This window comes from Ammospiza nelsoni, chromosome 11, assembly GCF_027579445.1.
Source record: "Ammospiza nelsoni isolate bAmmNel1 chromosome 11, bAmmNel1.pri, whole genome shotgun sequence".
Classification (NCBI taxonomy): Eukaryota; Metazoa; Chordata; class Aves; order Passeriformes; family Passerellidae; genus Ammospiza; species Ammospiza nelsoni.
Window position 1 is genome coordinate 10,952,962 of NC_080643.1, and position 22,155 is coordinate 10,975,116.

Below are 22,155 nucleotides of genomic sequence, written 5' to 3' on the forward strand. Positions count from 1 at the left end.
TATTGAAAAGTTCAGCTTTTAATGGTACCTTTTTCTCTGGCCTGTAAACAGACCTCATGACTTACAGCTCCCTGCTGTTACTTATTCACACATGAAACCACAAGACCTGTGCTTCATTAATTAAATTTGCCATTAAAAATTAAATAATGTGAATAAGTAGATGTAAGCGTTATCTCCATTGGGCTTCAAAGGTCTCACCATTTCTCCAATTACTACCCGAGCAATTTTCATATTTCATACTGTCTGATTTCTCAAAGGGACTGGATCTGAGAGATCAGAATGAGAGAAAGTGGGAAAAAGAGAAAGCAAGGTAGCAAATTTAAACATTTTTCAGGCAATAGGAAGTAGTCCCATCAGACACTATTAGCCTGCAGCACTCTGCAGTGAAACAGCAGCAGGAGAGGAAAACAGGAACAAATCTGTTGTACGTGAGCCCCAGCATGAGGTCGAGTTTAACCCACCTGAAGGAAGTGACAATAGCCAACAGAATCATTTGCTGGATGTGCTGTTGATTAAAGTGGTTGTGGCACAACCTTACCTACTTTATTAAAGTTCAACTGCCCAGCACTTGGGTCAGGCTCATCTTCAACAACATCAGCGACACACATGGACAAAAATAGCTGGGAAAGGAACCCAGGCTTTAGTTCTGAATTCTGAAGGTGCTAAAAGCAGGCAAGTGAGAGCCTGAACAGAGGCAAGGATCTCAGTGAGGGGAAGGAGGAAAGGCTTGGTCTCAAAGCAACCACCAGGCACCATGCAAAGATTGAGGAGGGGCACAGAACCCCTTCAACATGCAGATAAAGCTGCTGAGTTTTAAAAATGAAAAGGAAACATCCTTCCCTATGATCCAACTGGGCCTCTTGCTTTTGGTCGAGACCTCTCCTCTCCAAAAACTCTAAAACCCAATAAAACAATATTTCTAATGCTATGAGTCAGTACCTTCAAACACTTCCCCAAGTAATAAAAACAGGGGGCTGCAATTTAAATCTGAGTTTGTTCAACAAGGAGATTTTAAAAATACATTTTCCTTGGCCTTTAGACCCTTTCCAACCTTGGGAAAGCCACATTCCCTTTTGTCCTAAGCATTAAATGAGAAACAAATGGGCTAAATGGGCAAGAGAAGGGCCTTTCAGCATGGGCACAGACACAGCAGGTTCTGTGATCTGGGGCTTCTACTAATAGAGAATAATTTTCCAAGTATTCTCATCTATACTACTTCAAACAGAAGATCTGCTTCATTTTCAGCAGTTTACCCACTACACTATGGCAGGAGAGAATGTTCCAGTGGCCTAGAACTTTGGAGGGCTTTATAATATAGCTGCAAATGAGGAGCTAAGCCAGGAACCACCTGAGCACTTCCACCAGCTTCAGCAGGGTCGTCTCCACACAAGGGCTATTCAGCAGGATCAAGGTGTGGTATTTGCACTTGAAACAATGTCTGAGCTGCCTGTAGTCTTAGTGAAGTCCTTTATCTTCATAAAACGATATTCAGTGGTACAGTAAAAGACAGAACATTCCACACGAAATTACAAGACATGAACACTGCTTTTAATTTACTTTCACATTATTTGATGCTTGAGATAAAATGGCAGCTCACAAAGAAAAAGTTGAACATGAGACCTCAACTATTATTAAATAAAGCTCCTGGCAGTTTTAGTTGCAGAAATAAGTTTAAAAACATGACCAAAGGACACCATAAGGGCTTAAATAACAAAAGACACAGAAAGAATGAATGAACCACCTAAAATGTTTCACTTCTCTCAATAAAGCTGAGCCTTAGGGGAGTCAACTTCAGAACATCAGAGCTTTGTCATATGGGGAGAGAGCTCTCCAGAGAAGACAAACAAACTAAGCAAAGAAATGTTAGTTTGAAAGATTTTTCCCTGCTACTAAATGATGGTTCGTAGCAAATAATAAAAACACCAAGAAATCGTAAAAATACATAACCAGAGCCTAAAGTGCAACAGAACCACTTTCCTTTACTCTGCTCTTTTTCTACAACAGATTTGCTGCTATACCCCTGCTCTCCACTCATCAAAACACCCTTGTGCTAAAAATTCCCTTCCAAAGGGAATCAATTTTAAAACTTAGAGCTAAATTTGGAGTAATTTTAATTCAGCATTCCTCCTTGGCTGCAAACATGCAGAGAAACTCCAACACTCACTACTACACCTCACTACACTGCCCAGGCCCTTTGCAGAACATATAGCAAAGAAAGTAAGAAGACATAATAACAGAAGACTGAGTTCTCAGGGTTATTTCTGGAGGGAAAGTAATTGAAACATAAAGAGAAAACCCTGCCAGCTCATTCTCACACTGACATTAAACCGCATTCCTTACAACTTCAGTGAAACATGTGCTACTTGCAGTAACATGTAAAACAGAAAACTGATCAAAACAAGCAAGAGGAAATCAAAATTAATCAGATTTCATGTGAAATTATTTGTGAGCATCAAGCAGCAGCATTAAAAACCTGACACTGGGACAAAGATTTCTCCATCCGTTTCAGTTTGGGTCAATAGATTAGAAGGTGTCTTGATTTAAAACCAACAAACCCAACCACCATCACCACAGATATCTTGAGATATTTTGACACCTCAGAGTACAGAAGCTTGTCAGTGGTCACAGTGTTTAGAGATACAAAGAGGATTAACAGCTGTTGAAATGCTGCCAGCCTAGATGAATGCCAGTGATAGCTGTGATGAAAGGGAGCAGGGCAGTGGAGGCCCTGACAAATGCTGCAGACGACAGCCGGAGATTGGATGGTGCAATCTGCCTCGCACCTGACAGACGTGCTGCTTCCATCCCTTCTCCTGACATCCACGCTCACCAGCCTGCATCAAAATGCCCTTTGCAAGCCCCTCTCAAACCCAAAAGAGCACAAGAGGCAGTGCTGTGGAGTGGGGCATTACACAGTGTGTGCCACAAGGGCACCGCAAATTTCTGAGAGAAATAGGTAAGGAAAGCAAAGATTACTTCTTGCATATCAAATGTCAGCTGGAAGACATTCAAATTCCTGCTTCCAGCTGCTTCTGAAGCCAGAAATAAGACCTCACACCATCCTGAGGAGCAGTACAACTGTGGCCTGCCTGCATGCTCTTGGGGACAGGCAGCACACACATGCCCTGGATGCAGTTGCTGCCATGGAAGCTGCAGAGAAACACGGGCCAGTGCCAGCTTTGGGAGCCAGCTCTGCTGCCAGCAGTGCCTCAGGGCAGCAAAGGTGCACCCAGGGTCCCCGCACCTCAGCAGGTCACTGCTTCACACGCGCTGTAGATCAGGCTGCTCACTCTCACCACTCAGAAGTCTCACGCAAACGGCTCCTAACAGATTTGAAAAATTACCCCATGTACCTGCATCCCTCCCTCAGGTACAGAGGCAGATGAGCCAAACCAATCTGTTCACTGGATGACCCTGTGGATGTGTTAAAATCAACTCACACAATCAATCACTGCTATCAGCTTTGGTCCAAAACAGGGAGTTTGGGAATTTCAGAATATGCTGCAAGAAACAATCTCTTCACCTCCTGAGCTCACTCCTCTGGAGTTTCTGCTCAGCCCATTTGCTGGTATCAGCAAGCAGTTAGATCATTCACATTTCCTCCTTCCCATCAAATGCACATAAAAATAAAAGCCAATTAACAAGGAAGAGAAACATGCCTATAGAGCATATCACTAGAGCATAGAAGTTAAGGGTTAAACTGCTTTTTTGAAAATTCATATGCTTTTTTTCTTAAAAGGTAACAGAGAAAAGATGCAAGGAACTACAAACAGCTTGCTGATATGAAAAAAAAAGAGACTTTTTTCAGCCAAAGCCAACTTCTAAACACAGCTCTGTTGTTTGCTGTTCATGTGTGGGTTCATCCATTCCTCCCGCTGAGACCAATAATGAAATGAGAGCATTGAATTTGTTCCATTCTATTCTTTCCTTCGGCAATAAGCTGTGAGATCATAAATTTTGGATTAAGATTCAGAGAAAGCATAAAGAGAGTAGTGTCCACAGTAAGAACACAGACAAGTTAAACTAGTCAGGAGCAGAAGTACATTCCTCTTTGAACAGATCCTCTCATGTCTGCAATATTATCCCGAGTTGAAAGCAAAATATTAATTCTGTAGCATATCTAGAAAACTTCTCACAGATAAAATCCCACAGAACACTTTGTATCTCCACAAAGCTTGAGGGAGGCAGAGCTGGGGAGAAGGAACATGGCTGGGTTTACCTTGTGGATAACACAGGATAACTAGGTACAAAAAGGTTAAGCTACAGTCCCTAAAGCACATGGTGACTTAAATAAAAATATGCATCCCAGAACTTCCCAGAACCAGGGTCCCACACCGAGATACTCCATCCGAGTGAAAATGGGTTTACAAACCCAGGCTGTGATCCCATACCAGAATCAGGCTGTCTATGAAGGTACCCTGGGAAGAGTCTAATTAAAAACAGGTACCCCACAGCAAAATGGTTTTAGGGACTTCCAAAAGCTTCAAGTGCCTCACTGGAAGCAGGCAGAAAAGCCTTATGTTATCTTCAAGTCAGAAAAGAAATTATTACTACAGAAGCAATTAAAAGGGGAAGAAGGAGAAAAGAGAAAAACATTGTGTTTATATGAGGTTGCTTTAAAGCACACCCTTCTGAAAGACTACAAACAAAGCACTGCCAATTCTTTAAACAAACTCTGGAAAGTAAAAGTGGCTTCAAAGAGAAAGGCCATAAAATTCCAGCAGGTAACTCAGGCTTTCTGGAAAGGACAGCAGCAGCATTGTGAAAGGCCCAGATTAATGCCAGTACTGCTGCAGGGGAGTATCACCCTGCTCTCCTCCCAGCTGGAAGTTTAGCTAAGGTGAGGAATTCACAGTAAATGCCCAAATCAATTACACCTGACAAGTGCAGGTAAACAGGCTTCCCAGGCATCGATTAAACATCAAGAGTTTTCAGCATCTGCTTCAGAGGAGTCCTGCACGTGCCTGACCTGCAGGGATAACGTGGTGCCCATGGCACGGAGGGCACAGCACCCCTGGCAAACCCCGGCACCTGTGCTGGGCAGCTCCACCACACAATCAGGATGAGCTCCAAGATCACAGGATGCTGCCTCAAACAACTGAGCATTGTCCATGAGAGAGTGACAGGAATGCAGAGAAATCGATGCCAAGGGAAACAGAAAAAAGAAAGAAATTGCCAGAATATCAAGAGTGCTAAGAAATACAGGCGGAAGTTTCACTCAAAGGCTGACCAGCACTTTCAAGGGGGAATAAAGAGGGGAAAAAAAAACTCCATCAAACAAAACTGGCAGCCATCAAATACTTGTCATACAATAAAAAAGATACGAAGCACATTCCCCTGTCAGGCCTGTCACAGGAGCTTATTTTGGGAAGGAAGAAAGGAAGGAAGGAACATTTTAGCTAAGATTTAATGCCACCATGCCAAAGCTGGTATTTGACAGAGCCTCCAACAAAACTCCCACCACCTCGGACAGTCATGCTGCAGCTATAACTTCCATCTCTCTGCTGAGAATATCCCAAAGTCCCATTTATAAACTGCAGCAGCTGGCCCAGTTAACAGTTCCTGTCCCAGCTGAAAAAAATAGCTGAGTTAAATTCATGACCCCATCCTTTTACACAACAGGTAGCTAAGGAATGCAGTACACTGGGTTCCCAGAGAAAGGCAGAATAGAGGAACACAAGGAAAGAGGATGCACAAGAGAACTGGAGAATACTGAAGAAAATGCATCACATCCATACACTTGCATGGGTAAAGGAACTGCAGGGAAGAGAGTCACTATAAGAAACAAACAAAAAAACGCTGAAAAACAGAAGTAAGCCAAAGCCTGGAAGTTCCACCCCCTCCCGGGGTTTTTCCTCTACTCCCAACTACAAATTATTCTCCACGTGCAGTTCCCAGTAAATCAAGCTTTGCTAAATAACCCCGACATGTGTGGGGCTGAGAACCAGCCAACAAGCAATGATGAGATGTCCCTGGAATGATTAAGGGAAAGGCAGACATCTCTCAGGTTACAAGGAAGCCTGTTGTACTCTCCCCTTGGTGCATATGCAATGCTGCAAGCGCTGTTCTGAAACCTCTGATATTCAAAGGCTCATTTGGTTGACAAGGAGCCTGTGGATTTGTGGACAGATTGTCACACAAACTGTCAGGTTTTTAGAGAGACTATCAGACCTCTCTTTGCCTACGTTATGGAGCACATCAAAGACACAGAAGATGAACCAGACACAGACTGCACAGATCTGACAGAATGGTGGGTGTACATATTCAGAATACTGTACTGCTGGGGGGTGGGGGGAGAGGCTTAATGTGAATAATCAGGGGCTGAAAGTTCCAGAAATGTGACAGTTTTTGGCAGCAATTCCCATCTTTGCATTTATTTATCGAAGGGAGAAAATCTGCCATACTAGAGGCAAACTTGAGAGAGGAAGAAAAATTGTATCAGCAGCAATTTATTTTGCCACTGTACTTTTTCTTTATTACTATTACTCCCAGAGCATTTTCTGAAGATATTTGTATTTTCAGTCAAGGTTCTCTCACTGTGCTTGCAGGCTCTCTTCCCATTTTATCCTGTAGGAGAGGCTGGTTTAATGATTACAGCCAAAAAGACTGCTAGGACTTCACAGGTCACTGTACACGGTTAATGACACAGACAAATCCACACTTTCAGAAGTGCCTGCTGGCTCATGGCTCTGTCTGGAGATGCTCAGGAGCTCATTATTCAAAACTTCAAGCTCAACTTATGGGTAATCAGCACATCTGAAGAAATACACCATACCCAGATAACCAAAAAGTGAAGAGAAAAAAGCTATTATAGAAAATACTAACCTAAAGCATTAAGGTCTCACTTTTAAAATGGGGACAATGTTCACTTATCTTCCAGTGAGCTAGAAACCTCAGTTAATGAATACCTGGAAAAAGTCCCTAGCTCCACAGTTCAAAAATAGTATTACAAAGGATGACTTTATGTCATTCTCCCTTATTAGTGATAGTTGGACAAACATTATAAAGCAACAATGTGTTTTACAGGTGGCAAAAAAGTTATTAAACTATTTCTACAAATAAATATTGATTACTATTTAGAAAGGAAAATAAAATATAAAACAAAACATTGATAACAAGAAAAAGAAAATGGATTAACACAGATTCCTTTGGCCTGCCTTTACAATATCACTGTCACATAACCTCTAGTTTGCCCTGCAAGGCATCAGTGATTCCAGAGAAAGGAATACTAGTATCTTTTTATATATATTTTACCCTTCAAAAGATTGAAATTCGGCACACAGCAGACAGAAAATAAATAAGATGTTTATCCTAAGATAAAAATAAAACACAAGGAGGACAAAGGAGAAAGGATGACAGAAGGGATAAGAAAGGAATCAGAAAATATTTGTAAGCAATTTCCATCTTTTGACAGTCTCATTCTCCCTGCTTTTAGCAATCTTCTCTTTCACCTGTTTTTTAGTGCAGCTGTTTTGCTTCCTCTAAAGGGCCCTTGAAGAGACACCTGTGCAGCTGGCAAAGAGGGAAGGCTCCAAAGAGGAGCCCAGAAGGACCACAGAGCTCCAACCAATGGAAAGAGGCACTTTCACAGCAGGGCTATTAAGCTGTAAACATTAGCATGAAAATCCAACACCCACAGAGAGCAGGAGCAGCCACACAACTCCTTCATTCCCATCTCTGGCAGGGACCCCTCTGGACACAGCCCTGGGGCAGGATGTCACCCCTGGCCTCACACAGCTTTTGGGCACCACCAGCTCAGTTATGGAACTTTCATTACAGAATCCAGGCACAGGAAAGGCAACAAGGCAGGTCTCACTTTTAGCCTATTAAACAATAATAGGAATAATTACTTATTAACATTAAACCTGAAAAATCTCACAATGTCTTGCTGCCAAGGCTTCTCAGGAACATAAATGGAAGAATGTCACATGCACAGTGTACCACACATTCATAGGTTCAAGCTAATCTACTCAGAATTTAATCTCTAAACACAGTCTGACAGTAAGGATTATTGCATACAAGCAACAATAGACCTTGAACTTGGCATGAAATAAAAAGGAAATATAGGTAGGCTTAAAGTTCCAGAAGAAACATTTTGGTATAAGCATCCTAATTATCAGGGGCTTGTTGCTGTAGCTGATAAACTTTGTAAGAAAAAGAGGCTGGGGAAACAGTGGTTTTTATAACTGGATATTTTTTCAGGCTCATGAAAAAGATATATCAGTATTTCACCTGTATCTGGACAAGACCAAGCAAAAAAATTCAAGCTCTTCAACTAGAGACAGCTTGAGCTCAAGACAACAGGAACACAAAGAAGGGACAGAACTATGCTTTTGCTGCGGAACAACAGGAGGGAATAAAAGCAAATACCACAAACACTTCAGACCTGGAGGTAAATCCTCTCTCCACAGAAAAAAATGAACACACAAACTTAAAACCCAGCACTGTTCTGTTTTCAGCCAGCAAGGACAAATCCTGTGTTCCTCCCTGGGATGCTCTCACAGAAATCAACAGTTAGGACACTATTATGGGGGATTTTTTTTGTTCTTTCTGCAACAAACCCTTGTCTCTAGCTGCAGGAAGAGTTACCTCAGTGCCACACGAATGAGTGATTAACCATCAGGCAAAATGGCTTTTTGCTGCTGCATCTCAACAAATGACCTAAAGGTGAGAGGTCTCATCCACTACATTTAATTCCCTAAACAGCCAAAGGAAATTCTGTGGTATACATAACTATTATGAAAAATGAGGTTAAAAAAATGCATATCCATGCACAGACAGACACACAATACAGCATTTTTACACGCCCATATGAGTCGTCTTCTCTGATCAAGAACCACAGTCCAGCCAGTTCAAAGCTTGCTGCGTGTCAGGGCAAATTAAGATGATTTCTGTGTACTGCCCAGTACATCATGAGACATCTCTGGGAAAAAAAAAAATCCACAACCCAGGCACTCCTCAATTGACCCAGGCGTGCAAGCTCAAAGCAACCTTGCAGCTTGAAATTATGAAAGAAAAAATTTGGCTTCTGTTCAGAAGAATGGGGAGGCAGAAGAAAGGAGAAGGAATTAAGGTGGTTTTCCTATTAAAAGACCCGAAACGCAGTAATTGGGAAGGAAAAGAAAAGCTAGCTCTTCTCATAAAATAACCTAGTTATTACAAGTCTCCTCAAGCCAGAGGCTTAGAGCTTTATCTCAGCTCCCACATTTTCTTCTCCCATCTCTTGCTCCTCTGTGGCCTCTTGGAGATGGGCACAGATTCAGCAGCTTCTCAGCATGTCCTGGCTCTGTGGCCATTCCTCACTGCTGCTGTCCTCTGTGCAGGGCAACATCTTTTACCTGCCGGCCACTCCACTGCTGAACACCTACCAGAGCAATCTCCTTTCCACATTTGTGAGGTACAACTCCTACACAGTTCTACTGCATATGAGATGTATGTTTACTATTTTTAACTAAAACAAAACAAAACTAGCCATTATTTTATATTTATTTACAATGAGGCTAAAATGCAAATGGGTGAGCCAGGAAATCTTCATTTAAGCCAAGGTGTTTAATGGCAAACTGTGGCTTGGGCAAACCACTAATTAACCCCAAAACCAAACAAACAAAAATCCACCCCTCATCTTCATGAAACCAGGAGATTCTGTGACAGGCAAAGCAAGTTTTCAGTGGCTGAAGACCTCACTGTGAGCCTGATGGTACACATCTATTTAAAAACATTGAACATGTTATTTACAAGCTACTTCTGAGTCACCCTGGTCTCTGGGGAACGTGCATTATATGTTCAAGAAATTGGAGTAGCTCTTTTATTTATGTTTCTTTAAAATGACTGGCAGATGGGGAAAAAACCTTCAGAGAAGTGGCCCCAGGCTGTCATGAAACATGTATTTAACACACCCACAGTAAACTACTAAACACTTCAGAAGGTACAGCCGCTGTAAATATGGAGTAGTTCCTTTCTAAAGTCTGATCTTTGGACTACTTAATTCAGCACAAATTTGAGATCTTCCAGGGAGACAATTTATAGAGTAATTATTAGCCATATTTTCCGTTAACATGATGACAGCATATTCTGTAAGGGCAGAGCCATAATTTTAAGGACCTTTTCAAAACGAATCCCACTGTTGGCTTTATTTTTAAGTCACAATAGTAATGCCTTTTTCCTGCCACATGTGGAAGGACCAGTGTGAGCTGAAACAGATATCTCAGATTCCCCAAAGTCAGGCTCTTATGCAAGTGAATTCCACACACAGGGAAGTTTTGTCTACCTGAACCAATTTCCAAGACTAAGTCTAAATCTGGAATATCCCAAGAGAAGCACAAGCTTCAATCATCGAAATCCCAGCAGACACATTGAATCCAGCCTAAGGTCTGGAACACATTTAATCAATTCACTCTGCTAACTCTCTACAGCTTCATAAAATAGCCAATAGTGCAATAACAGGGTCAGAAATTAATTGTACACTGGTTGGTGAATTACACGGAAATAACAGGCAGCACTGGTATTTATTGCAGCAGGGTGATGTAGTTGCTGTTGAGGTACAACTGCACCTCAGTAAAAACAGCTGAGACAGAGGGGGGGGTGTGTGCAAGTGCTGCTTTCCATTAGAAAAGTAGCACTGCTTTTATTGGTAACAGTGTTATCTGTATAAATATACATACACATATTTATAAATACCAATTCTGCTCATAGACAAGCATGAAAACAGCACAAAGAGGGAGGAATCAGAAATTTAAACTATTAGGCAATGAGAAAATGAATGAAATTAAGGGAAAATTGGGTTGAATAAAAAATGCCAAGGTAGGATATCAGAAATATTAGATAATGGGGAAAGCTCTCAGAAGTAAGACAAAAGAATCTCTTGTTTTGCTCTTTTTGGACTAGACTTGACAAATGCTCCAGTGTTGAGTTCTAACAAAGAGACAAGATCACATTCCAGGTCTTTTTGTTCTGCCTTTAACAAGTCTTCATAGTGATACACTGATGAGACCAGATACCAGATTGTTATCTAAATTCAGCTGCTAAATTCAGTGTTAAGACACTAAGTTCAAACCACACATTGCCACATTTATTTCACAAGTCGAGCCTGAGGATGGATTCCTCCAAGATGAAGCAGCCCATAAGCATCATTCTCTCCCTCTGCAGAGATACTCTAAATGCCAGGGAAACAAAATCACCGTAAGGCTCTGACAGTTCACCCTTCAGCACACAGACTGCAAAGGCATCTCTGCACTAATCCTGCAGGCTGAAGAGGAAGCAAACACTTAGCTGCTGTTTGCATAGAGGCTGCTTGTAATTTGATGTAATGTACTGTACAGCAGTCAACACATATTGAAGGGAGAACATACACACTGCAGAGAAGGCAGAGAGGCTGTGCTGACATCTAACACATTTTAGTTACCCTATTATAGATGTTCTTTGAGTTCATCAAATTACCAATCAATTTATCTGATCTCTAAAAGCTGTGTACTGAGGTATATTAACTACTAAACATCACAAGCTTTCAGCAAAAAAGCCATTAAATGGGTGAATTGAGCACAAGGTACTGGAAATCAGTTTGTGTTGGCGACCAGCAACAAGGAAAGAACCTGTCCCTGCAGACAGGGAGACTACAAGGAGAATTAGCCTCCTCTAAAGATGCTCTTCAGCCTTAATGGATGCCTGCAGACAGCAGAAATCAGGGATGCTGCCCTCCCTGTCATGCTCTTACCCCAGCATGACATTTAATGTCTCAGAACAACTGAAAAGGAGAAGAGGATGGAAGGTTGGAACTGGTTCAGATGATGATTTCAGATTCAGTTTGCTCACATTCAGAAATTTAATTCACACACAAGACAGGATCTTCCATTCTCCAAACATCAAAGGCTGTGCCCTGGGAGACTGATAAGAGCCACTGGCACCTGAGAGCAGCAGCCACAGACAGGCAACCTGAGCAACTGGAAGTATCTGAATGATTAGGATGGATCTTGTCAACCTATTTCAGAAAATGACACTGGGGATTATTCTTGGGCTCAGAAGATTAAATCAACAGTTTGATGAACTGGGTGCTTTGCTGTACTGCTCTACTGGCTTGAAAGGCAAACTGCTTTTTTGCATCATAGACGTTGAAAGTTCAAAGAAAGCATTGGTGGGTTTGTGAGAGGAAGGGTTTGCAGGAAGGGCTGGGGATGAACAGAGAACTGAACAAATTGGATAAAAAATGAAAATGAAATTCTAAAGAATATTTTAAGGTTCAATTATGGAGATGGGGACAAGAAATTCTTCTGAAAGGGAGACACATTTTTTGAGACGAGAAGTTCATTTCACACTAGCTGTTCTTCCTCCAGGTACCCACAGCACTGGCTAGAGCAAGATTGTGACTAGAGGCAAACAAAGCAGCCCTTACACACATGGCATAGCTCACACACAGCCCCAAGACATTACAGGAGAAAGCAAATGGTGTCAGTGACACCTGCCAGGACATATCAACTCATTTATCAAAGGGCACTGAATCTTTAACTCCCACTGAGAGGGCAGAGGGTTTGGTTGGAGATAACACCTCAACACAGCTTGTTTTTTCAAAGGTAGGCAAGTGATCCCTAGGTCTCATGGATACAGACAAGCCTGGCATCCCAACTCAAGGAATGGATTTCTCATCCCCTTCAACAGAAATCCCTCCCCATATTTACCAGGTGACATCAATCTGTGCAGCCCCACAGAGTTTGTTTAAAATTGATGATGAAGATAATGAATGTATTGTTCTGGAAGGCTTTTTTGTTCAGGCTTCTATCACTTTTTTTCTGCAGAAATTTATATTGAGACAAGTCACCAGCCATAAACCAAAAATGACAGTGGACTTGCATGTAGGGGTGACCTTGGGACAATAAATTGGGAGACAGCTCCAAGAAGAAGTACCAAGGCCAATAGGAATAACAAACAAAAATAACTTTGCCTCCCATTCTTTACATATCCTAAATGCTTTACAAACATGAATTAAATGGGAAATACAAGGGCAAAAAGAGATTAATTTAAACAAACCAAACAAGATGAATGCCACACACAAAATTACAAGATTTGTGAAGTCAAGCAGAGAAAAAGGTGCAGCCAACCTTATTAATAAAAAAGGTATGTATTCAATGCATTCCTTTCCCACTTGCACAAATACTCTACAGCTTATGAATACCTCTTGTGCTACTTACCGCTCTGAAAAACTACAAGCAGAAAAACGTTGCATATTAATGCTGCCAGTGCTCACAGCAGTCCACAGCCGCCTAACAAGAGATAACGTGGGAGCTGGAGCTTAGGAAAACCCAAACAAAGAGGAGGCATCATCTACAGCAAGGAGTTTCACTTTATCTTCCAAGATTACCTTCAGCCTTTCTCTGCTGTTTTACACCACTCCAAAGTGCTGCCCATGTTTTTGTTGTAGTGTAGCACTGCCCTTAGCTTTTGTCAGGTTAAACTCAGCAAGAGGCCAAACAGCAAAACGAGTAAAGCAAATATTTACTTGGGAGAAAGTATACAACTAATATGCTAAGTGAAATCTCCTGGCATCTGAAGGGTTCCAGGAGAGACTGCACTTCTTTCTTACAATATTTTTTTAAGGACCTTTCTACAGCTTAGAGAAAGCATACACAGAATCCCTAATAAAAATCCCAGTTCTGAGCAGTACATATGGTACCTATTTACAACAACCTGCCTCCATCTCCCTCCCTGCTTCTCAGTAACAAATAAATGCATGAAAAAACATCATATTGAGCTTCTCAAGTTGAGTGTGTCTCAGGTTCTCCCTACAGATTATTAGTCTAACTCTCATTCTTTCTACCCAGAGGAACACTACAGTACAAAACCTCATTCAAAACAGTTGAGAGAAGACACACATTTTATGAAATAATTCAAATTACATGGATGAGTGTGAAATTACTGGAACAAGTCAGAGTTAGAAGTTTAACCACTTATAATAAATTAGCCAGGTCTCATTACTGGATTACTGATTGGAGATGAAACAGTCACATTGGAAACACAGGTGTGGAATGGAATGTCTGTATCACCAGCTCCAACCCTGCAATCACACCCAGTCATACAAGAAACAGTCATTTCAAAGGAGCTTTTCCCTCTCATTTTCCTCACTACCAAAATATTTCAGGCACCCCAAAACATAAACATACATGTGACTCAAGAGACAGAAACACACAACTACAACACACTATCAGAGTTAAAGTGAGGAAGATGAAGGGCTTTCCCGGTGTAATGATGCTCTGCAAGGAATTTGTTCAATAAAATTTGATTAAAATAATCTCTAAGAAGCATGCACCACACTGCAGGCAGAACAAAGCCCACCACCCCTTCCCACACACACAGCCCCTGACAAACTGACAAGGAATGGTGCAGTGGGAAGAATATGCCCAGCAACTAATCCCAGCATTGCCTTAATCCCACTACACCCACTGTATATATTCAAGTCTGCACTCAAAACAGAGGAATGCTGCCAGTAGCAGCAGTGTGTGGCATTTGCTCAACACAAGTCAGAAGTGCAAATCAAGTGTCAGGCACTACAAAGAAACAGAGAACCAAACAGTGATTCTGACACAGCTGCCACACATGCTCAGGATCCCCCTGCATCCCCAGCACTGTGCACACAGTCCTGGTTCACAGCCCTCTGAGAAGAAGTTCCAAAAATGACTGGCCAGGATGGTCAAAGCATTTGGGGCAAATACCCCATAACCTTGCTTTGATCACAAAAGGGGTCAGGTTGGTAGGGACCACAGTGGGGCACGTGGTCCCACACCTCCCTGTTCAAGCAGGGTCATCCCAGAGCACATGGGATGTGTCCAGATGCTCCCTGTCTCCAGCGAAGGAGAGAGACTCCACAGTCTCTTTTCCCATCAGTTCAGTTCTTACAGCTATCCCTGGACATTCAGTCACAGGCAGGAGCAGCACACTGAACTAGATGGATCCTCACTGTGACACAGAACTGCTGCACTCATTGTCTCATTTCTCCCGGTGCTTTAGTAGAAGATGCAGGGAAAACCCCAAGAGCTGAAATACTGCAATCATTTTTTCATACATGCCTTTTCCCGTGAAAATTTTAATAAGACTGTCTGGAGAAACTGAGTTTCTCAAGATCTGTTTGAAATAAGGTACATCTATAGTTCACCTCATGCAAAACTAAAGGCAAAGCCTTTTTAGCATTTTTATAGCTTTACTGTTTCACAACACTTTGCCCTCCCATTATAAGCTATTCCATCATATAGATGGAATAACTGAGATAGATGGACTAAATAATTGTTTCCAACTCCCAAAAGAGAAACGGCTATTAGAAAATGAGCAGGTTTTTCCTTCCAATTCTGTGCTCTGTCCAGTAGATTACAGTACTCTTTCAAAGATTACCAAATAAAAGGATAATGTATTCACACAATCTGCTGCATTCAAGAGAACTACTGAGTTCAATTCTGGTCAATACATCTCAAAGACAGAGCTGCTAGGGGGAAAGAGCCAAAAGACAAACAAGTAGAATGAGAAACCTGGAAAAAATCATTCAACAAGCAGAGGCTGAAAAGGTAAGGACTGCACAGTGTAATGGAAAGGTAAAAGAGGGAAAAGAAGTCTGCAGATAATGAATAATGAGGAGGATTTCTTTTATCTCTTTCACATAAAGGATATTAAATGCAAAAAATATTTGAAACTGATAACAGAGAATTTATAGAGTATATAAGTTAACCTGTGGCCTACACTGCCACATGATGTTGGAGGAACAGAGCTAAACAGGACTACAGGAAAAATGCCTGAGATGCACAGAAGAACAATGGCACTAAATCAACTTTCAATGAATAAAAATACTGAATGAAAATAAACTCTTGTGCAGCAGGGCAAGTGTCTGCCTCCAACTGACAACATTTAGCAAGACTCTTCTCAAAGCTGCTCTCCAAAAATTTTTTTTGTCACTTTGTTTTGGTTATGTTTTTTTTCTTCTTCCTTCAAAGCCTTTACAAACTGACCACTGTCAGAGGAAACAGGATAGTCTCTGTGTTTGATTCACTGAGCAGCTCTTCTGTTGTAAGGAGTATGCAACACAATTACTCCTAGCATCCTACTGGGAAGGTACTGAGATTTTAACATCAATAGTTCAAAATATCCTTCAAAAACAAATCTTTAAGTCTCCTACTGCTGAATCCTGTTATCATGCAGAAGTGGGGACAAAACCAACCTGGGCACAGCAGGGGAGGAGAGAGGGGAATTCCTGATAGCCTGATCCTTAGAAGGAGAAATTTCAGCTTGCTAACTCCACACTGAGCCATATTCATTCACTCCCAGCCAAACACCTCTGAACTACCAGTGACCACACTTCAAGTGACTATTTCCTTTTAAAACAGCAGAGAAAGCAAATTTCTATTTCAGAGCTCTCTCCCACCATCCCCTTACTGAGAGCTTTTTTCTAATATTGACATACACATACACAGATATATAAAAATATATCTAAGCCTGTGTTGGAAAGCTTTAGCACAGCGGAAGGAAAAATATATAAATAAATGTCAAGGTCTGAGTGTATTCAACAAATAAAAGCAGAATTATATAAAAGCAACAGCTAATAAAAAAGATTGTTCTGTGCTGCATTTTCCATCTTTCCAACCATTATAGGAATAAAATTATCCTCAGAGAAGATCAAAAACCTTTTTCAAAACTAATACAATTAAGCTTTATTACACTGTTTCAAGTACATTTCTCTCCTTTCCCTTCTAGCCCCCACCACCTCCCACTCCAATCCAGACTAACGGTTGGAGGCATTCTTCTATTTTATTACCAGCAAAATGCTAGTCTTTAAGGGTCAGAAACTATCCAGTGTTTCAAGAGAGGAAAGAAAACCTGTTCTTTTTATCTATTTGCTTTTGTACACATAACAACTAGAAGATAGTTTCTCTGTAGCTCTGCAGCTTGAATAGGACTATGGGCAGCTCACCCTACTCCCCCAAGAAGATCCCACACTAAAATACCCATCACGATGTTTATAAAGGTGCCTCTGTAGCAAGGGACGTGGACTTGAAAACACAAACGACAACAAAAGATTTCAAAAAGAGGACAATGAAGCCTGGACACAGACTTCTCCCCACTCCACTGTCCATAAAGGACAGGCTCACAGGTTTCCCCTGTAATTTCCGCTTCGCGAAACCAGATCTGGAGAGAAGAACATAATAGAAGCAAACAGCATGGGATCAAGAAATTGCAAAAATTCCCTTTGCGTACGAACATATGGACAACTGTGATAATTAGAACGATAGCTGCTAGATTGTTTGCAATTTCACTGAACAATCCCCATTATCTAGAAATAGAATTTAAAATACAAATGCAACACTGAGTGGTAGTTTTAATAGTTTATTTTTAATGAATTGTACGGATTAAAGTGTTGCAAAATTGTATCGTGTGAATTTGCTCACAGGCATGTTTTACCACTGATGGCTCAAAAAATGCAGCATGGACAGTCATACAGTAGGAGGGAATGAAAAGAGGAATAGATATGCCAACAGCTCCCCACCGTTTCTATAATCTACAATTTTCCCATGTTCCATACGCACCATCCTGCTACATATTGGTAGTAAAACTGATTGATTTCCCAGTCTCTTTACAACCCACTCTTTTCATTGTTTGCACTTCTTTTTAGTCACATAACACAACTACAAGTCGAATGTATGCAACTCCCTGTCAGGAGGTCTAATTGCTTCAAATTGGAGAAGATTATTCTCCACATTTATTAAAAAATAAAGACTACTTATAACATTATTTCATTTTGCCAGGAAGTGAAGAACACATTAGTTCATAAGGAACAGCATGGCTGCTCCTATTTTTATGGCATCAATTTTTAAAAACTCATCATGGTAAACAATTAAGCAGAGAAGCAAATCCCACGTTTAGGGGAGAGATTCAAATCCCTAAATGGATTTTCAAAGGTCATTTCAGGCTTAAAAGATGCTTGACAGTGTCTCTTTAAATCACGTTTATTTCAAAGGCTTATCCAGCAAGAAGCAGGCAGTGTACTGCAGCACCACTCTTTGAACTGTTTGGCTCCCTAGAGAAAAATTGTTAATACAACTTTAAATCATATTTACAGCAAAATTTATGTTGCAGTGGTTGATAATTTTTTTTTATTAAGGAAAGGATTTTTAACAAAAGGAATAAAAACCAGGACACTTGTTTGTTTTTTTCAATTTAGCTTTCACCTAAATCCCATGGCAAAAAAGATAATAGAGTTTGAACTACCAGAAATCCTTTTTAAAAATCATCCAGTTAAAAAAACCTTTATCTTTCAAACACAAATTGCTCAAAAGATTTGTACAGCTTTTTCACCACTTACATAAGGGTTGGGGGGCAGATAGGATACTGTCAGCTGACAGTGCCAGGTTGCGGCACAACACATCTTGGTTGTGTATCTTTTGGATCCACACAGATCTGTGTCTTACCCTTGCAGGGGCCAGAAATGAAGACAAGTCAGCCCTACCTTCCTCTCAATGCGGGCCAGCTGCTCTTGGTAGAAGGCCTCTTGTCGCCTCAGGTTTGCCTCCCAGCCTTGCAGCTCCACAGCCTGGCAGGGACAACAAAACAGCAGCAGGAGAAGAAGAAATTAATAATAAACAATGTAGTGCAAGGAAAGCACATGAGATACAGACTAAAAGGGACTAAAAAAAAAAAAAAAATCACTGCTCAGGACTCATGCATAGGAACCCCCTCAGTGGAAGTACATACCTAAAGAATTGCAGCTCATTTTTGGTTAACCCCCAGCATTTGAAATGCTCTTATTAGCATCTTACTCAAACTCAAACCCTTGGTTTCACACTTCTTATTAAATGAAAACATGTAATAATAGAAAGGTGACATTTTCCCATTCCCTTTTTCAGAACCCTATCTTATCCATGTCTGTTTTTCCATGAATCATGACAGTCATTACTCAAATGTTCTTCCCCTTACCTTAAAAAAAACCAACCAAATCCCCTCAAATCCTCCTCTTTATAAACCCTTGCCCCTTGGAGTGTCCAAAAGCTTCTAAGGATTAAATACTTCCCTATAACAGACATACACAGGACTATCCAGATAATTAAGTACCCTCTCCACATGCTCTCTGTGCATTCCCCATCAGTACCCTCAGAGTTCCTCTGGCTGGTGCTGCAAGAGGGAAGATGGCTGTCAAAGAATTTCTCTTCTATCTTACAAATTATAAGCATGGCACTATCAAAACAGTAAATCTGGTACTCATCAGCTAAACAGTGCTCAATTAAAAAAGTCTGTGTGGGCACAGCAACAGCTGTAGCCTTCTAGCTCCTTACAGCCAGCACCACTTAATTACATTCCTACCCCTAAACTGAACTAGTATTAAGAAAACATGACACTGATGGAACTGAATCCAACTTTTCAAGTTTAAAAATAACAAGCTGCAACAGCAAGAAAAGATGGCAGTTTTTCCACATCCCCCATCCCACCTCAAAAATCTCTGGGGCCATGGAAGTTAGCAGCAGGCAGAAGACCTTTCAAAACCAGAATGATTAGCCTGCTTAACATGGACACAAACCCTGCCAGGCCATAGCATCCCAGCAACATTCTCTTAACTTCTAATGATGGCACAACCACAGAAAATGCTGGTCCAACATGATTAAGCAGCTGGGACAGAAATATCCCCATGGGCTCAGACCTGTCATTTTATGGCCAAAAGCCATTGCTAACAAGAAAAATTACATCTGAAAGCAAGTTGCTGTGCGTGTCCTTCTTTCTGCTCCCCTGCTGATGGAAATACAGTGGTATAATAAGGCTTAGAAGAGATTTTAATCTAGGCAGTGAGGGTGGTTGATAAGCAAGAAAAAAAGGATTATATGAAATAGGAAGATTCTAGGGGTGTGGTGGTGATGTGGGTTTCTTTGTTTGTTTTTAAAGAAATATTTTGGTTTACATATTTGCTATCCCAGAAAACAGGGCCAGGATAAGGCACAAGCAGTAGAGACTCATAACTAAATCTTCTCTGTCTCAAAGGCACTTGATTAAAAGCAAAATCTCTGGCTGTGCTTTAACCTATAGCTGCTATACTACTTCCCACCTGCTGGAACAGGATGGGGAGAGGGATGAGAATGAGCTGCCCCACACATGCATCCTGACAAAAGAGATATCACAGCAACAACAGGGGCACCGATGGGCGCTCTCTAAGTGCCAGAACTATAACCATTTTCTGGTAGGAGAACCACAGCTGCTCCTTTGAGCCAATCTTCTACACAGAACAGAACTAAGCAATTTCAAATAAAATGAAGCAGATGTAAGGTGGGGTGGTTTGGTGGATGACCAAAAGAACCAAATTCTCCTGCAGGTTTTCTTCCTAACACTTATAAAATCAGATTACTCCACAAGTGACTTGTATTTCCTTAAGAGGAAAATAAGTAAGGAAGAGAAAGAAGAGTAAGACAGTACTGACCCCTCTGCATGATTCAGATGGAAGCTGTACCATATGATGGATGGAAAAAAGAAACAAAAGAGAGTCAAACAATAAATTCTTATAAACTAAGGAAAGTTACTGTTTAATCTAGATAATTATGTATTTGTGCTAGTCTCCAGGGATGGTGGATATTCTGGAAGTACAAAATCAATAATGTAACAATACTAGTGCTCAAGAGGCTTTATTCTGTTTCTGGCAATACATGGATCCCAAACCCACACACTCACTCAACTTTCCAACCTGTGACTTTGCCTGACATCATGCACAAGAAATCCAGCACATTTATATTTACAACTTCTCTGGAAGGGAACACAAGCCAAACACCTGATCTCTTAAAGAAGGTGCTGAGATGCAGACATGTTAGAGGCGTGCTGCTCTGCACAATGACAACCCTGGGCTGCCAAGCTGACCTCACTGGAGCTAGCAGTGAATAATGCCTCCACAGCCATGCACACAGGCATTCTGTTAGTCACTTCCCCAGGGTCTTGCAAAACTGAGGTCAAAGAACCAAAACTGAATCTCCTAACTGCAGACTGTAACCTCAGAGTACTCCCTCAAAGTAATTTCTCCCATATTATCCCCCATTGTCCCACTTATCACCCATAATGCATGATGAACTAGAGGTTACAGAGAAACCTTGTACTTGCAACACAAACGTATTTTCAATGTCTTGCTTGTTTTCAAGATCTGCTGCTGTTTCGGTGCACTGAAGTATGCAGAGAAACACTCTTTTTGTGACAGATTTGCTTCAAAGTTGCTTTCTGTTTTCCTCTATCCCCAGCTGTTATTACTAAAAACTTTAGTGCACTTTATGATGATGTTTGAAGAACAAACGGTATAGTAGAGCATGTGTCATCTGAAATATTCACTGTTCCAAACTGGGTTAGGCAACTAGGGACATTTTGAATGAATATAGGATATTTACTAAGAGTTCCCCTAGTCCTGCTGCTTATTCCCTACCTGAAGTTAGAAGCCTGTGATGTCCCAGACAGAACTGGCTGCTATGATTACAATTTCACAGGGGATTGAAATTGCAAGTGCTAAACAAAGCATCACTAGACTTTTTGAAAAAAGGCCTTTAGAATTAAAAGGAAGGAGAAGGAAAAACATGCATGATAACACACTGATTTGGAAATCAGATATCAGAAAGCTGCATTTCACTTCCAAGCTGCACAGTTATGCTGGAACTTGAACATACTGTGCAAGAGGTGACCAAAGGCCAGAGATGACATCTAGGATGTGTAGAACACAGGTAGTGTGATGTCCAAGAAGTATGAACACAGAACCAAAATAGCGACCAGCAAGAAAGGGCATACTCAGCTGTAAAACAAAGGAATGCACCCAAAACTTAGAAAAGGGGATGTATTTATATGTATGCCATTGCCCTCTGTACAAAAGCTAGATATAAGATGTATTCAAGAAATACTCAAGAATCCCCTGTGATGGTGTCAGAATTTACAAGGATTATATTCTTATTATATTCTTACAAAAGGACAGCAAAGGCATACTACTAACATGCTGCTACAGCTTCCATGGGCATGGATCCATGGACTGGTTGGGTGCTCTTTCAAATTTTTCCTCTGCTTTATCTTCACATTTTTTCTACAGCCCAAGGTTTTTCAGGTTATCTCAGTGCTCCCTTGAACAGTGACAAAGAGCCAGGGCAGAGTTATGTGATCCTCTGCCTCTTTCTCTCCCTTTATCAAGTAACC

At 41.1% G+C, this 22,155-nt stretch overlaps 1 protein-coding gene across 1 annotated transcript in view; it reads right to left on the bottom strand.

Moving 5' to 3' along the window:
• Positions 1 to 22,155, bottom strand: part of CHCHD6 (coiled-coil-helix-coiled-coil-helix domain containing 6) — a 109,054-nt gene that overhangs the window by 53,612 nt on the left and 33,287 nt on the right. Inside the window, 1 exon segment of the mRNA XM_059480175.1 lies at positions 18,470 to 18,553. Within this exon segment, the coding sequence (XP_059336158.1) occupies positions 18,470 to 18,553 (84 nt within the window).